General features: G+C 56.9%; 1 protein-coding gene across 5 annotated transcripts; it reads left to right on the top strand.

The window, feature by feature from the left end:
* Positions 1 to 130: 130 nt before the first annotated feature.
* NEU4 (neuraminidase 4) lies at positions 131 to 6,045 on the top strand. 5 transcript variants are annotated; one of them, XM_074316679.1, is made up of 5 exons: positions 131 to 404; positions 1,745 to 1,963; positions 3,160 to 3,363; positions 3,458 to 3,713; positions 4,640 to 6,045. In XM_074316679.1, exons 2-5 carry the CDS (start codon positions 1,757 to 1,759, stop codon positions 5,638 to 5,640), a joined length of 1,668 nt encoding a protein of 555 aa, XP_074172780.1. In that variant the 5' UTR covers positions 131 to 404; positions 1,745 to 1,756; the 3' UTR covers positions 5,641 to 6,045. The 5 variants fall into 5 exon arrangements, with proteins under 5 accessions (XP_074172780.1, XP_019575020.2, XP_019575021.2 ...); XM_019719461.2 differs by having other exon boundaries at positions 1,829 to 1,963; XM_019719462.2 differs by lacking the exon at positions 1,745 to 1,963 and having other exon boundaries at positions 132 to 404.
* Positions 6,046 to 14,188: the final 8,143 nt, after the last annotated feature.

Below are 14,188 nucleotides of genomic sequence, written 5' to 3' on the forward strand. Positions count from 1 at the left end.
GCTGGCACATAGGCTGGGGTGTGAGGTTTCACGGAGGTTCCTGGAGGCTCTGAGCACTCACTTTTGTTCTTAGAGGTGGGGTCTCTGCAGGAGGCCGGGGGGGCCACTGTGGCCACCCTGCCCCCAGATCCTGAGCACCTCCGGTGGAGTGGGTCGGCCAGCATAGAGGAGCCCTGTGTGGCCCCGTCCTGACACTGTCCCCCACCCAGGGTGTCCTGCTGCACCAGAGCCGCAGGGCTGGCAGGAGGGTCCTGGGTCCTGACGCAGCTCTGGGACAAGGCCAGCTCCCGCCTCCCGCCCATACAGTGGGCCCTTGTCTCTTTGTGCTCACTGGGGCTGAGAGGCAGGCAGGCACTCCCGCGGCTGCCCCACAGCCAGCTCTGCGGCTTTCCTGCGTGTGCCTGGTGAGTCCCCACCCTGCTCGCTGCACCCTGGCCACCGGGGGCCAGGATCGGGCTCTCTCTGTCCCCTCTGGCCGCCCCTCTTTAGGATGAGGGCCCATGGGTGTGTGTTCCGAGGGCCCTCCAGTCAGAGGTTCCACATGGATCCCCAGTGGGACAATTTCCTGGCCCCAGGGCAGGTGTGACATTGAAGGGCAGGGTGAGGGGGTGGGAGGGTGCGGGGAGTAAGTTAGGGATGGGAAGGATGCAGACTGGGGTCAGGCGGAAAGCTGCAAGCCGAGGCCCAGCCCCAGCCTGCAGGGTCAGATGGGCCTGTGAGTGAGGATGCTCCACCAGGTGGAAGGACCAGTAACTGAGTCCTTGCCTGGGACAGAACACAGGGCACTCAGGTTAGATGGAGCCCCGGCCTGAGGGGACAGAGCCAGGGAGGTCCTCTTCCTGGTTTCTATGCAGAGGGCCTCTGCTCTTCGTATGTGTGCATTTTAATTCCTTGTCCAAAAAACAAAAGAAGTGGTGACACAGGAGGGAGGGTATGGGGCTAGCCTGCGTGCCCCAGCACAGAGTCCTGACAGGACAGGCTGTAGGCAGGTCTGGGGCAAGCCCCTGTGAAGGCAGAATGACCCCCAACAACTTTCCCGGGGCCCAGGGTGAAGGGCCAAGTTCTCTTGGAGGCCTCAGTTTCCCCTTCTGCGATGTGCCTCTCCCAGAGGGCCTCGCTGTGGAGGGAAGACGGGCACCAAGACTCAAAGGGGCTCCAGTTAACCCTGGGACGTAGACACCGGCTCAAGCCAAAGCCCCGGAACCTGTTGAATTGGCCTAATTGGGCAGGGCCGACTCCTCCTCTTAGATTGAGGGGGTTTCCCCAGGACTTTGGGGCTCTGGCCGGGGCAAGGAGTGCTCGGCAGCCCTGTCCCGCTCTGTCCAGCTGGTCTTGGGAGCCTCCCTCTCTTCCATCTGTCCCCAGAAGGGGGTAGACCTGGGCCCCTTGCTTCTGCTCCCAGTGGTCTCAGTACCAGGGGAGCGAGCCAAGTGGAGAGAATGTCCCACTGTGTTCATTCAGCCTGGAGGGACACGTGGCACTCACGTCTGTGTACTGCTTGGGCACAACTGCCCCTTGGATGCAGACTGGGAATGGGGCCCAGGGCTTCAGGGACATGGGCAGCTGTTGTCAGAAACCCCAGAGCCAAGTGGGGTGGGCAGACCTGAGGTTAGGCAGGGGTCTGCTAGGCTCAGCGGGCAGCAGGCCCATCCTGGATAGAGGTGGCTCAGGTCTGTCTGTGTCAGGGACCCCAGGCATGGAGACACCCTATCCTGTGCGTCTGAGTGAGGCCCCTCTCGTTTAGGGATGTGTGTGTATGTTCCTTCTCATCACATGCTTCTCATCCGATGGTCTCCTCGCATATGCTGTGTTCCTCCTCCCTCCTCAGCGACATCTGCAGCCCCCAGCCCACCTGGCCCACCCTCCATGGGGCCCGGCCACAGGAAGAGGCCGTCTGGCAGAGGGCTGTTTGGAGTGCAGACCCATTTGTGCCCAAATGCACCCCCACCCAAGGTCCTGCCCCGTGAGTCTCCCTCAGGACCATTCTCCTGGGAATGGGGTTGCCCACAGAAAGACTTCCCCAGGCCCCCTCGTCACCCCCACAGGAGCCCAGTGGAGCTTTAGGGAGCTGAACTGTGTGGGGCATGGGCCCAGAGGCAGGTGGGGAGGGGGGCCTTCTTTACCCTCGCTGAATAACCAGGTGCTCCCTTCTGTCAGGCTCCCCTGGAAGCTGGAATGTCACCTCCCCTTTGCCCCTCCACCCTTAGCTCTGCACCAGGAACCACCCAGCCTCCGCCCCACCCCAACCCCCCAGCCCTCAGCCCCCAGCCAGGCGTGTCTCCTGTGTGTGCACCAGCTAATGGGGCTCAGCGGGAGACGGTGCCCATCTTCCTCCCATCGCCGTGAGGAGCAGCTGCTCCTCAGTGCACAGACTGGAGCTGGTGTGCCCCCGCCCCTCCTGCGGTTCCTAGCTCTCTTGAGGCACTTGTGGGAGCTATTTGGGGCGTCCTATGGATGGCAATGGGTCTGCTGGACCTCCTCACGACCCCAGCCTCACTCAGAATGTCCTGCTTGGGCCTGGAGTTCAGGCCCCTTCTCTGCAGACCTGCTGGGACACACTTGGGTTTCTGCAAGTGACCCTCACCTCTCCTGGCCACTCCCCAGACCCCCTGGCCCTGGTGACCCCTCAGGTCTGAAACGGGTGGTGGCAGGAGCTAGGGCATGTTCCTCCTGGAAGCCTTGTGCCTGTGTGTGCCTGCGTGAATTTAAGTCCCTCTCTGTTTTAGTGTGTCTGTTTCTGTGCCTCTGTGTTTGTCATGGCTCCCAGGGTCGTGGGACCCCTAATTGGGGACACTGAACCCCTTCTTGTGCAAAGCCTTGGGTCTTGATTGTGCGCTTGGGCAGCTGTGTGCTGGGTGTTTCATGATGACATGTCCCAGGCACATGGGTGGGTAGGTCGGGGGTTCTGGCCAGGCTCCCCTGCTTCACCTCGGTGAGCTGTGTTGACAGGAAGGACTGATTCCAGACATTTGGGGGAACATTGGCTGTGGAGGAGGGGTGGGTAAGGATCCAGGGACAGGACGGTCGGAGGTGGGCACAGGAGGCGGCTGGGCGTGGGTGGGGGCCGTCTACGCATGCAGAGCCCCCTCCTCCATCCAGACAAAGAGAGGGGAGGGTGCATGGACCCTGCCTGCTGACCCGCTGGTCCTGGGCCCGCAGAGCATGGGGGCCCCCCGAGTCCCCGCGCGGAACGTGCTCTTCCAGAGCGAGCGAAGCGGCCTGACCTACCGCGTGCCTGCGCTGCTGCCCGTGCCCCCCGGGCCCACTCTGCTGGCCTTCGCGGAGCAGCGACTCAGCCCTGACGACACACACGCCCACCGCCTGGTGCAGAGGCGCGGCACGCTGGCGGGGGGCTCCGTGCTGGTGAGAGATTGGGCGAGCGGGGGAGGGGTCGGCGGTCCGGGACGGGCGCCCAGTATGTGAGGGCAGGAAGCTGAGGCCCCCCACCTCCCGGCAGTGGGGCGCCGCGCGCGTGATGGGCACCGCGGCCCTGGAGGGGCACCGCTCCATGAACCCATGCCCTGTGCACGATGCGCGCACCGGCACCGTCTTCCTCTTCTTCGTGGCGGTGCGCGGCCGCACACCCGAGGCCGCACAGATCGCCGCGGGCCGGAACGCTGCGCGCCTCTGCTGCGTGACCAGCCAGGACTCGGGGCGCAGCTGGGGCGGAGCGCGGGACCTCACGGCGGAGGCGGTGGGCGGCGCCGAGCGGGGTAGGTGGGCGCACGGGGGTCTACACCGGGGGTGGTCTGCACCGGGGGTGGTCTGCAGGCGGTAGGGTGGGGGACAGTCTGGCTCCCGGTCCCTGGGCTGCCCGTCCCCGCTCCGCCCCGCCCCCAGCCTAAGGGACACGACACAGCGTTTGTGGGTTGTTGCGTCCCCGAACCCCTCAGTCTCACAAACGGCTGTTGGTCACACCCAGGCTGGCCTGGCGGCAGGAGCAGGCTCCTCCATCTTCCTGAGCTGTGTCTTAATCTGAGCCCCCAAACCCCAAGGCCTCAACTCCTAAACCACTTCCTCCTCCTCCTGCTCCTTCTCACCCCGCCCAGTGGGGCCCAGCCGGGGTTGCGGGCAGGTCCAAGGTCAGCCTTACCTCATAGTTTTCCCTCCACTTCTGCTGGCCCCTCCCCAAGGGCCTGACCACCCACTGCTCTCAGGGGCCACCCCAATCCTGGCAGGTGGGAGGTAAACTGAAGGTCGTGGCAGGCTCTGAGACAGGACAGGACACACAGAGCTAATGAAAAAGTACCTGCTGGTGTAGACCCCACCCCCTGGGGCCAGGGGAAGCTGCCTGAGACTCAGTCCTGAAACTTGGCTCACCCGACCCCTGAGCTGCCCCTCTGTCTGGACAGTGCTCACACCTGTGTTCTGAGACTGGCCACCTACTGACATGCTGAGAATCTAGCCGAATGGCCTGCCTGGACTCCCCACTCCTGCTAATGGCCTGGAGAGGCTGGTGCAGTTGGGAGGACACAGGGTGGCTGGGAGGAGTGGAGGCATGGTCAACGGGTGGCTTCCTCACAAGCCATGCCCTAGTCTGAGGCACTGTCGCCCCCCTTGCCCCCGCCCCGCATCTTCCCAGTCCCTGCCGCTGAGGCTGTCCCCTTCTGGGGTAACCAGCAGCCCCTCCCATCTGCAGACTGGGCCACGTTTGCTGTGGGCCCTGGTCATGGCATCCAGCTGCGCTCCGGCCGCCTGCTGGTACCAGCCTACACCTACCGCGTGGACCGACGTGAGTGTTTTGGCAAGATCTGCAGGACCAGCCCCCACGCCTTCGTTTTCTACAGCGATGACCATGGCCAGACCTGGCAGCATGGAAGCCTCGTGCCCAACCTGCGCTCGGGCGAGTGCCAGCTGGCTGCAGTGGATGGAGGGCAGGCCGGCAGTGTCCTCTACTGCAATGCCCGGAGCCCCCTGGGCAGCCGTGTGCAGGCGCTCAGCTCAGACGAGGGCACCTCCTTCCTGCCTGGGGAACTGGTGCCCACCCTGGCCGAGACCGCCCGTGGCTGCCAGGGCAGCATCCTGGGCTTCTCGGCCCCGCCCTCTTGCAGGTCTGGGGATGCGGGATGCTCAGTGGGATCCAAGAAGGCCCCCTCCGTTCCAAGCCTGTGTCCTGGAGTCCAGACACCCCTAGAGATGGGTGCTGGAGACACCCAAGGGGGTGGGGGGCGGGGCGGGACAGAGGGGCATGGGGACAGCCCAGGAGACCTTGGCCCTGGGGAGCCTGGCCCAAAGCCTGGGCTCGGTGGGGACAGGGACACCTGGACTCTGAAGCTCCTTGGGCCCCCTGCTGCCTTGTCTCAGGGCCCCACGTGGCTGCTGTATTCCCACCCTGCGGGGCGCAGAGCTCGGCTCCGTATGGGCATCTATCTGAGCAGATCCCCCCTGAACCCCCACAGCTGGACAGAGCCCTGGGTGATCTATGAGGGCCCCAGTGGCTACTCTGATCTGGCGTCCATTGGACCCACCCCTGAGGGCGCCCTGATCTTCGCCTGTCTGTATGAGAGCGGGGCGAGGGTCTCCTACGAGGAGATCTCCTTCTGTCTTTTCTCCCTTCACGAGGTCCTGGAGAATGTACTGCCAGGCCCCAAGCCACTCAGCCTTGGGGGCAAGCCTCGGGAGCTCTGCTGGCCATGCTGAAGGGCCCTCTGGCCAGGCCTGTCCCCTGGGAAGCTGGGAGGAGGGGCAGGAACGATGGGGGTGTTGTGACCCCAGGCTTGGGCAGAGCTCTGGGGCACATGCTTCGAGGCACCTTTGTCCTTTGGAGAGTCGTGAGGGTGGGTCTTTGGGAAAGGCTCTGTGGAATCACACAGAACTTCAGTTCTAATACTTCCGAACAAGCAGGGCTGGTCTTTGAGGAGGGGGCATGCAGCTGGAAGCCAAGGGCGGTGGGCTCAGTGGGGGCAAGAGGTGGGCGGAGGGCAAGGGCGACCCTTGATGACACTCAGGTTAATGCTTCGTGGTCCTGGGGTCCTGGCGTTTGGGTCTTTAATCTCACTTTGCTTTCTGCCTTTTGAACGGGAAATAAAGGGACGTTTCTCTTGAGTCTTTCTTTGTGGAAGCCCTGGGGAGGGACCCCAGGTCCCTAGCCCACTTCTCTGACCACCCACGCCCCACCTTGGCCACACTCTCCCAAGCGGGGGTCCTCAGAGGTGGGGGCAGGATGGGGACAGGAAAAGCAGATCCATCTTATTGTGGCAGCCGCCAGGTGTGTCTGGGGTCAGCAAACAGGCTGCGTTTTCAGTTGGAGGAGCAGACGTTGGGGCCCCCCCGAGTCAGGTCACCTCCCAGGACCTGTAAGCTCACAGAAGCACCTTTTTATTTCTTCTGCTTTTCAAAGTCTTCGTTTCTGGTTATAAAAATAAAACATGCTCATTGCAGCAAATTTGAGATATGTAAAAAACTATAAAGAAAAAATAGAAATGACCCCACATGGATCCCTGTCATGGCCACAAGGCGATGGTCCTTTTGGTGCTTCTCCCTGACTCTTTTTCTTCTTTGTAAAAGATACCGGTGTTTTAGCACAAGCACTCCCTCGTCTGTCACACTCCCGCCAGCTCCCTTTCGTGGCTCAGAGCATTATTTCTTCACAAGTCCCCTGCTGGGTGACCTGGCACTAGTCATTCCCAGTTCTGAATCTTGTTCACTGAGCACCTTTGGAGAGTCTCTGGGTGACCCGGGTTTCCAGTCACCTCCTTATGCTGGGTTCTAGGACAGCGTGCTGCCTCCCCAAAGGGTGGGAGTGTCCAGGAAGCCCCGGAGCCACCAAGGGCCCACGGCTGCCCAGGGAACTCAGGCAGCGGTCCCCACAGGAGCAGAGCGACCCCCTCAGCGCTCACCTTCATTCTCCGCTCCCCCACATGAGGACAGCTGGTCTGCCTGGGACGCCTGGGCAATAGTAGGGGTCCGCTTTTCTGTTTTAAAATGTAAACCAGAGAAGCCAACAAAGATGGGCCAGGGGTAGGGTGGGGGTGGGCGCAGGCTTTCTGGAGGTACAGACTCAGGCATGGACGGCGTGGGTAATGTCACCCCGAACCATGTCCACTCGGAACCTCAGATTGTGACTTATTTGGAAATAAGGTCTTTGCAGATGTGATTAAGTAAGGACTAAGATGAGGTTGTCCTGAATGAAGGTGGGTCCTTAGAAGAGGCAGGAAAGGACACTCAGGGAAAAGGCACTTGAAGACGGAGGCAGAGACAGGACTGATTTTGCCACAAGCCAGGGACACCTGCCCCGCCTCCCAAAACTGAGGAGGCAGGAAGGACCCTCCTGGAGGCTACAGGGAGCGCAGCCCTGTGACCACTTAAGGGCAGAGTCCCGGCTCCAGCACTGGGTGAGGATGAACGCCTGCTGTTTAAGTGCCGGTCTGGGACACTGTGGTAACTGATACACCTTTCACTTGTCGTCTGTCCTCCAGCCATCTGCACGGACCTCCAAGCAGCTGTTGAATATGTTGAATATTGGGTCCCGCCCCCCCCCCCCCCCATGCAGGGAAAGGCTAACATGATAACGTGTGGAAGGCTCCCATGTGCTGCATGCTTTACATGTTCCATTTAATAAAATCAAAACCCCTTAAGGTGGATATTAGTTCTGCTTTCCAGATGTGGAAATTGAGACTTGCCGATGGCGTCACAGTTTCAGGGTAGAAGGCAGCTCGTAATCCATTTGGTGGGTTCCACATCCATTCTCTTAAGTGTGATCCACTTCCTGGGATAAAAAAATCACAGTGGCCACAAGTGTTTGTTTTAACTGGTGAAACCAATCCTCCCATCCCTCCGGCCCCTGGGGTGACAACATCATACACTTTCATGGTCCCTTCCCGAAGTAGAGTTCCACGGCGGTCTCACCATGTGCACGGCTGGGACGCATTCTCCTCAGGTGAGGCTGTCCCGTGTGATCTGCTGACGGCTCGTGGCTGGTTCCCTCAACCCCCAAGTCCCAAGGCGTCCCACCTGCGCACCCTGTCCCAGCGTCTGTTTCTTGTGGAGCCTGACCAGCAACCCCAACATAATCCGGGCTCGCGCCCCAAGTCCCTTTCTTAGTGACGCCCAATAGGTTCTGTAGCGTTGGTGACTGTGACCTGGTCAGCGTTCCTTATGGAGGGACACCCACATGTTTCCAGTGGTTTTATTATTATCACCCTGCAAACAAAGCCACAGTGCACACCTTGAACATCCCACAAGCTGAGACTTTGATTCTGCAGATGGGTTCACAATAAGGGTGGCTGAGCAAAGATCCTTGTCATTTTTACTTTAATGGATAACAGACTACTTTCTCAGCAGAAGAAACAGTTCACAGCCTCGTGTGAGAGGCTTCTCTTCGCACACTTGTGGGCTTTACACATTGTCTACCCTTTAAGTCTTTTCCAGTTTGATGGGTGCACAGTGGCCTGTCATTCATTGCCCAGGTGATGGTGAACTTTCACGGGCGCTCTTCCTAGGTCAGGGTGTAGCCTCAGAGGGTGAGCGTCAGCCTCATGGCCAAACAGTGGGATCTTAGCCTTCACCATCATGACTGCAAATTCCCCCTCCTGGCAGAAAACACAGTTCTGTTAGGTCCCACCCAGTGGGAACTGGGGGATGGAGTGGGTCCACTCCCTGCCAGGTAACATCTTAACAGAAGCGAAAGGAAAAAATAACTGTGCTCTGGGTTGTCGGCCTCTCAGGAAAGCACCAAGAACAGAGTCCATAAATAAAGTGGAGTTATCTTCACCAGTCTCCAAATAGCCATTTATCAAGAATGGTTTGGGGTGGCCAGATGGCTCAGTTGGCTAGAGCGCGAGCTCTGAACAACAGGGTTGCCAGTTCGATTCCCACATGGACAAGTGAGCTGCACCCTCCACAACTAGATTGAAGACAATGAGCTACCGCTGAGTTTCCGGTGGGGCAGCCGGGTGGCTCAGCTGGTTAGAGTGTGAGTTCTCAACAATAGGTTGCCAGTTCATTTCCCGCATGGGATGGTGGGCTGCACCCCCTGCAACTAAAGATTGAAAATGGTGACTGGACTTGGAGCTGAGCTGTACCTGCCACAACTAGATTGAAGGAGAATGAATTGGAGCTGATGGGCCCTGGAGAAACACACTGTTCCCCAATTTAAAAAAAATTAAAAACAAACAAAAAACCAGGGCTTTTGATCAGCTCGTACTTAAAAAAAAAAAAAAAAAAAAGAATGGTTTGGGCGAGAGCAAGCAGGGCCGGCTGCCCACATCAGCAGTCCTGTGGGATGGGAGTGAGGAGCTCTGATGGGAGTGAGAAGAACTGCTGGGGGCCCCTTCCAGGATGCTCACGCTAAGGAGACGTTCAGCTGGCATCTGTGAAGACATGCAATATGGAGTCCTGAGCGTGTGACCATCTACCTACTCAGAGCCTGTCCCCTCAGCCCTCTTGTCTGGGCTGGAGGGCTGTGGGCTGCAGCACAGTGGTTCTCCTACAGAGAGATGGCCTGATGGCATGTTGGCCACACCCTGTCTGCATAGACCTGAGGGTGGCGGTTACACCTGGGTGTGGAGCGTTTGGGCACAGGGATGCCCCTGGCCACCCACGAACTCCAAGCAGAATTAAAAAAAAACACCACACCTTAGCACATCATAGTAAAACTGATGAAACAAAAGAGAGGGAGGAGTCTAAAAAGTCCCTGAAAGGAGAAATGTTTCGATTGGGAGTGTACTTCTCACCAGAGAGCACGGAAACTGGAAAACAGTGGAGCGAATGGTCTCTTCAAAGTGCTGAGAGAAAATAGCCACCAAAATTTATGCCTAGCAACAGAGTTCTTTAAGAATGAAGGGACAATAGTGATGTTCTCAAATAAACAGAATGACTTAATTTGTCACCAGCAGACACACTGAGGAAATGTGAAAGCTCAATATTTAAGTGGAACAAAGGTGACTGCTGCCAGAAAGTCAGACGGAGAGTGGTGGCAAGCTCAAACAGCTGGTAAGTCTGGGTAAGTCCTGGCCATAGGAAGTGACAGTGGATTGTAGGTTTTCAGCAAAGTATAGACTTCACTACAGAATAAGGACAGCACTTACGTTGAGAGCACAGCAAGTGGGCAGGAGTATTCTGAGCTCCTGGTACTGTCCACGGACATTGAACGCACCCACTGGCGGTGGATCGTGCCTTCTATGATCTCCAGTGCAAACGCTAAAAGAATAGCAAAATTGTATAGGCACCAAAGCAATTGGGGTGACAAATGGAAAAATAGGAAGTGTTCAATTCAAAAAAGGCAAAGAATCAGAGAAAATATACATAGTGGTAGTAAGATAAATAGAAAGCAAATATTAAAACAGACGATTGAAACAGAAACACACCAGAACCCCATTACTGTAAACTGACTATATTCCAATGAAGAGACAAAAGTGGTCACGCACAAAGCAAAACAACAACAAACCCTGTCTCAAATCCAGCTGCATCGCACTGACAGCATCCAGGTATAAGGCATAAAGACACAGAAAAGTTGAAAGTTAAGAGAGGAAGAGAGAGCATGAAAACATGCAAGTACGCACCTGAGGTATGCTTTTCTCAGGGCCAAAGCATGACTAGTGATGAGGGGACACATTTCAAAATTATAAACATTGGATTCAACAGAAAATTATAATACTTTTAGACTTCTGTGTACCTGATACTACGCCTCAAAATATGAAACCAAAGTGGACAGATCTACTGGGAAAAATAGACCCACTGTTATAGCAGCAAGTTTTAGACACGAGTCTGTCAGTGACTGACAGAGCAAGCCGACAAAAATAACATCTGTGGGACAGAGTAGCTTTGGCCTAAAAAGCTTGACTTAAGCGATACATGTGGACACTGCACAGAACAGTGAAAGGAGGCACAACCTTTCAAAATACACTCAGATGCAAAGACTCACTTCCGTCAGACCTTAAAGCCAAGTCTCCACAGACTTCAAAGGATCGAAAATTACAGTGAAATTGAGCTAAAAATTTCAGCCCCTGGTCCTGGTAGCAACATCCCAGCCTGCCCACCGTGCCCTGGGTGGAGTCACAGGCACTGCTCTGGCGGGGGGGAGGCCCAGCTGCCCCCCACAAGCCTGTGGCTTGGCGTTGTGCCAGCTCTGGGTCGCGCTCCCGTCCACCCACGCTTCCCTTGGCCTGTAGGTGCTGTGGTGGTTGATTAAATGTGTCAACCTGGCCACAGTACCCTGGGGTTGGGTCAAATGCCAGTCCCCATGTTTCTGTGAAGGTTTTTTTTGTTGTTTGTTTTTTGTTTTTAAATGAGATTAACATTTAAATCAGCAGACTTGGAGTAAAGTGTATAACCCTCCATGATGTGGTAGGTCTCATCCAATCAGTTGAGATTTAGGAGACAAGACTGAGATCCCCAAGGAAGAGGGACTTCTGCTTATAGGCGGCCTTGGGCTCCCGCTGCAGCACCTGTGTCTCCAGGCTGCTGACTGGCCAGGGTCACCTGAGATAATTCCTTAAAACAAATCGCTATACACACATGCTATTGGTTCTCTTTCCCTGGAGATCCATGATGGATACAGGGCTTTGTGTTCCTTCCTGTACGTCAGTGGTGGGTGGAGGCAACCAGAACTGCAGGCCATACATGGGCCATCCCGCCTCTCCTACACCTGGCCCAGGGGACAGCCTTTGGAGGGCAAGCTGGTGCCTGACAAGGCGCCCTGTGTCTGCAGCCCAGGGGCTGACCCTGACCTCCTAACCCACAACACTTCCATCTTCCCAAAGTGACATTCTGTCCCCATGAAACACTCACTCCCCTCCTCTCTCCAGCCCTGGCACCACCATCAACTTCCGTCTCTGAATCTGACTCCTCTAGCAACCTCTTATAAGGGTGATCACACAGCATTTGTCCCTCTGTGTCTGGCTTATTTCACAGCTCACATACTCTCAGGTCTATACATGTAGCAGCAGGTGTCAGAAAGTCCTGTTTCAGTCTGAATAATATTGCACTGTAGGCACCACGTGTGTTGGTCCTTTCCTCCCCCCAGGCCATGGGGGTACTGCCAGCTGTTTGCTATAGTACATTGATGTTTTGTGCATTGACGTACTAACTTTTAAAAAGTAATTATTTTAACGGTTGAATAATATTCCATGTGATAATTTATTTTTGGAATTTAGATTGAGTTAAAAAACACAACAACAAGAACGAAAAACAGCCATGGGTTTGTGCCCAAGGCAGGGGTCCCCTGTCACTGGAGCCCAGAGGCAGCTCCTGCCAGCTGGGCCATCCTCTCAGGCAAGCTTCATTATGCCAGAAGGACCAGTAAGAGCTGAGTCCTGGGGATGTGTGGCAAGGCTGGGACCCTTGGCTGGGAGGAGCCAAAGGAGGTGGGGGGGGTACCCCAGGGCAGACCCGAGGCTGCCGGGCTGGGCCTGGATACACTGGCACCTCTGCCCAGAGCGTCTTCCTGCCTGAGGGCCCCAAGAGCTTGAGCCCAGAGCACCCCACACCACGCCACAGGAGCCGCAAACACAGGTCCCCACAGGCAGGTAGGGCAGCCTGACTGGGGTCAGACAGCACAGGCCACCCCCGATCTCCTCTCAAGTGTTTGATTGAGCAGCAATCAGGGGGCTCCTGTGTTTGGGTTCAGCACGGTGCTGACCACACCCCCATGATCACCTTCAGGAGGACCCCCCACATCTTGAAAAACTGAGCAGCCTCAGCCAGACACAAAGGGGATCCATTCACACCAACCCACTAGGGCTGAGACCCCAGGGCCCCCACACCAGGCCCCCAAGGGCCATATACTGGCCACCAACCCTGCTCCATGACCCCAAGAGTGAGTTCCCTTTGGGATCCATGCCTTTTTCTTGCCAGGAGAACTTGGCCAGAGCCCCCACTGGTCTTACAGGCCTGACCTTGGATTTCCTGTCCTTCCAGTCCCGTGGAACCCTAGGCTCCTACGGCAAGGTGTCCAGCACCCCCCTTCCCCCATCTGCTGCACACCAGGACGTGGAGGGCACAAGGGTTGCAAGGGTGGAGGACACGGGGGCGAGGATGCAGCTGGGCGGGCCCCAGGCTGCTGGGGCAGCCACACCAGGCCTGCACTGGGCCTCCTGCCTCATCTAGGAAGCCCTGGCCTGGGGAGGGGAACCCTGAGACCCAGCTACACCCGCCCCTTGGAGCCACTGCCCTCTCCCTGAGATGCACAGACATGGTGGCGTGGGTGGGGGTGGGTGAGATACCCTGGCCGCTGCCGTGACACATGTGCTGGGGCAGCAGGGGAACGGAAAAACTGAGTGCTGGCGGGCGGCAGGAGCCTTACGGGAAGATACATGCAAAGTGCTGACTGTCGGCTCTCACTTCTTATCTGAGGCGCTGCCACCAGCCAGGACGCCTGCCACTGGAGAGGCCACCGCTTCCTCCCTCACCGCTGCGCGTGCTTTTTTCTTTTTTTTTTTTTTAATCTATATGAAATATTGTTTTAAACATACTCAGTGTGCTAGATCAAGTTGCTCCCTTGTCTTGTGACAGGACCCCAGTTTTGTTCCTTGCCTTTGGTGGCAGCGATTTGTGTCATCTGGTTCCCTCTGCCCACACCCCACAAAGACGGGTGTGGCCACTGGTCCAAGGAGCGGCGGTCCCCCAGTGTCCAAGCCAGGCTGGGTCTGCCCCCGCTGCGGCCCTGTCCCTGCCCCTCCTGTGACCACAGACCCAGCACAGTGAACCCTAGTGCGGTTCATATTTGTGCTGGTCAGCCCCCGGGAGGTATTTCAGGCGTGGTTCACGGGTCAAAGGACAAATGCTTCACTGACTGCCAGATGTCACCAATTTTCTCCCGTTTGGCATTTCCACCCGCTGTGCGTAAGCAGACTGCTTCACGGGGGTCCTTGACCTGCTGTCAGGCTTTCAGAGTTCGCCAGGCAACGGGTGCCATTGCAATCTGCATTTTTCCACTATGAGTAAACTCGAACATCTTTTCTCTGTTTAAGGAATGTGTATATAATACATATACGTACAATATGTGTGTGTGCGGCTGTGCATGTGCGCGTGTGTGAACTGTCACCTCACTTCTCCACGGCACCTCTGAGTTGTTCCTCCATATTTCTCGGTCTTTATGTAATTGGAGCCTTAACCTGTGTGATATTGCAAACACCTTCCCCCATTTGCCGGTGATGCTTTTGCCATGCTAACAAGCTTTCCCAACATACACCACTGAGGTCTCCTTTCTCTCCTGGCACTGTAATTCCGAGCCAGTGTAAGGATGGTG

Source organism: Rhinolophus sinicus, linkage group LG01 (assembly GCF_036562045.2).
Source record: "Rhinolophus sinicus isolate RSC01 linkage group LG01, ASM3656204v1, whole genome shotgun sequence".
NCBI classification, from domain to species: domain Eukaryota; kingdom Metazoa; phylum Chordata; class Mammalia; order Chiroptera; family Rhinolophidae; genus Rhinolophus; species Rhinolophus sinicus.

Bases quoted from the DNA above. Each gene is read 5' to 3' on its own strand.
- NEU4 (XM_074316679.1), top strand. From the start codon at position 1,757: ATGTTCCTTCTCATCACATGCTTCTCATCCGATGGTCTCCTCGCATAT. The intron at 1,964-3,159 runs GTGAGTCTCCCT...CTGGGCCCGCAG, and splicing joins CCCACCCAAGGTCCTGCCCC to AGCATGGGGGCCCCCCGAGT. The intron at 3,714-4,639 runs GTAGGTGGGCGC...TCCCATCTGCAG, and splicing joins GGTGGGCGGCGCCGAGCGGG to ACTGGGCCACGTTTGCTGTG.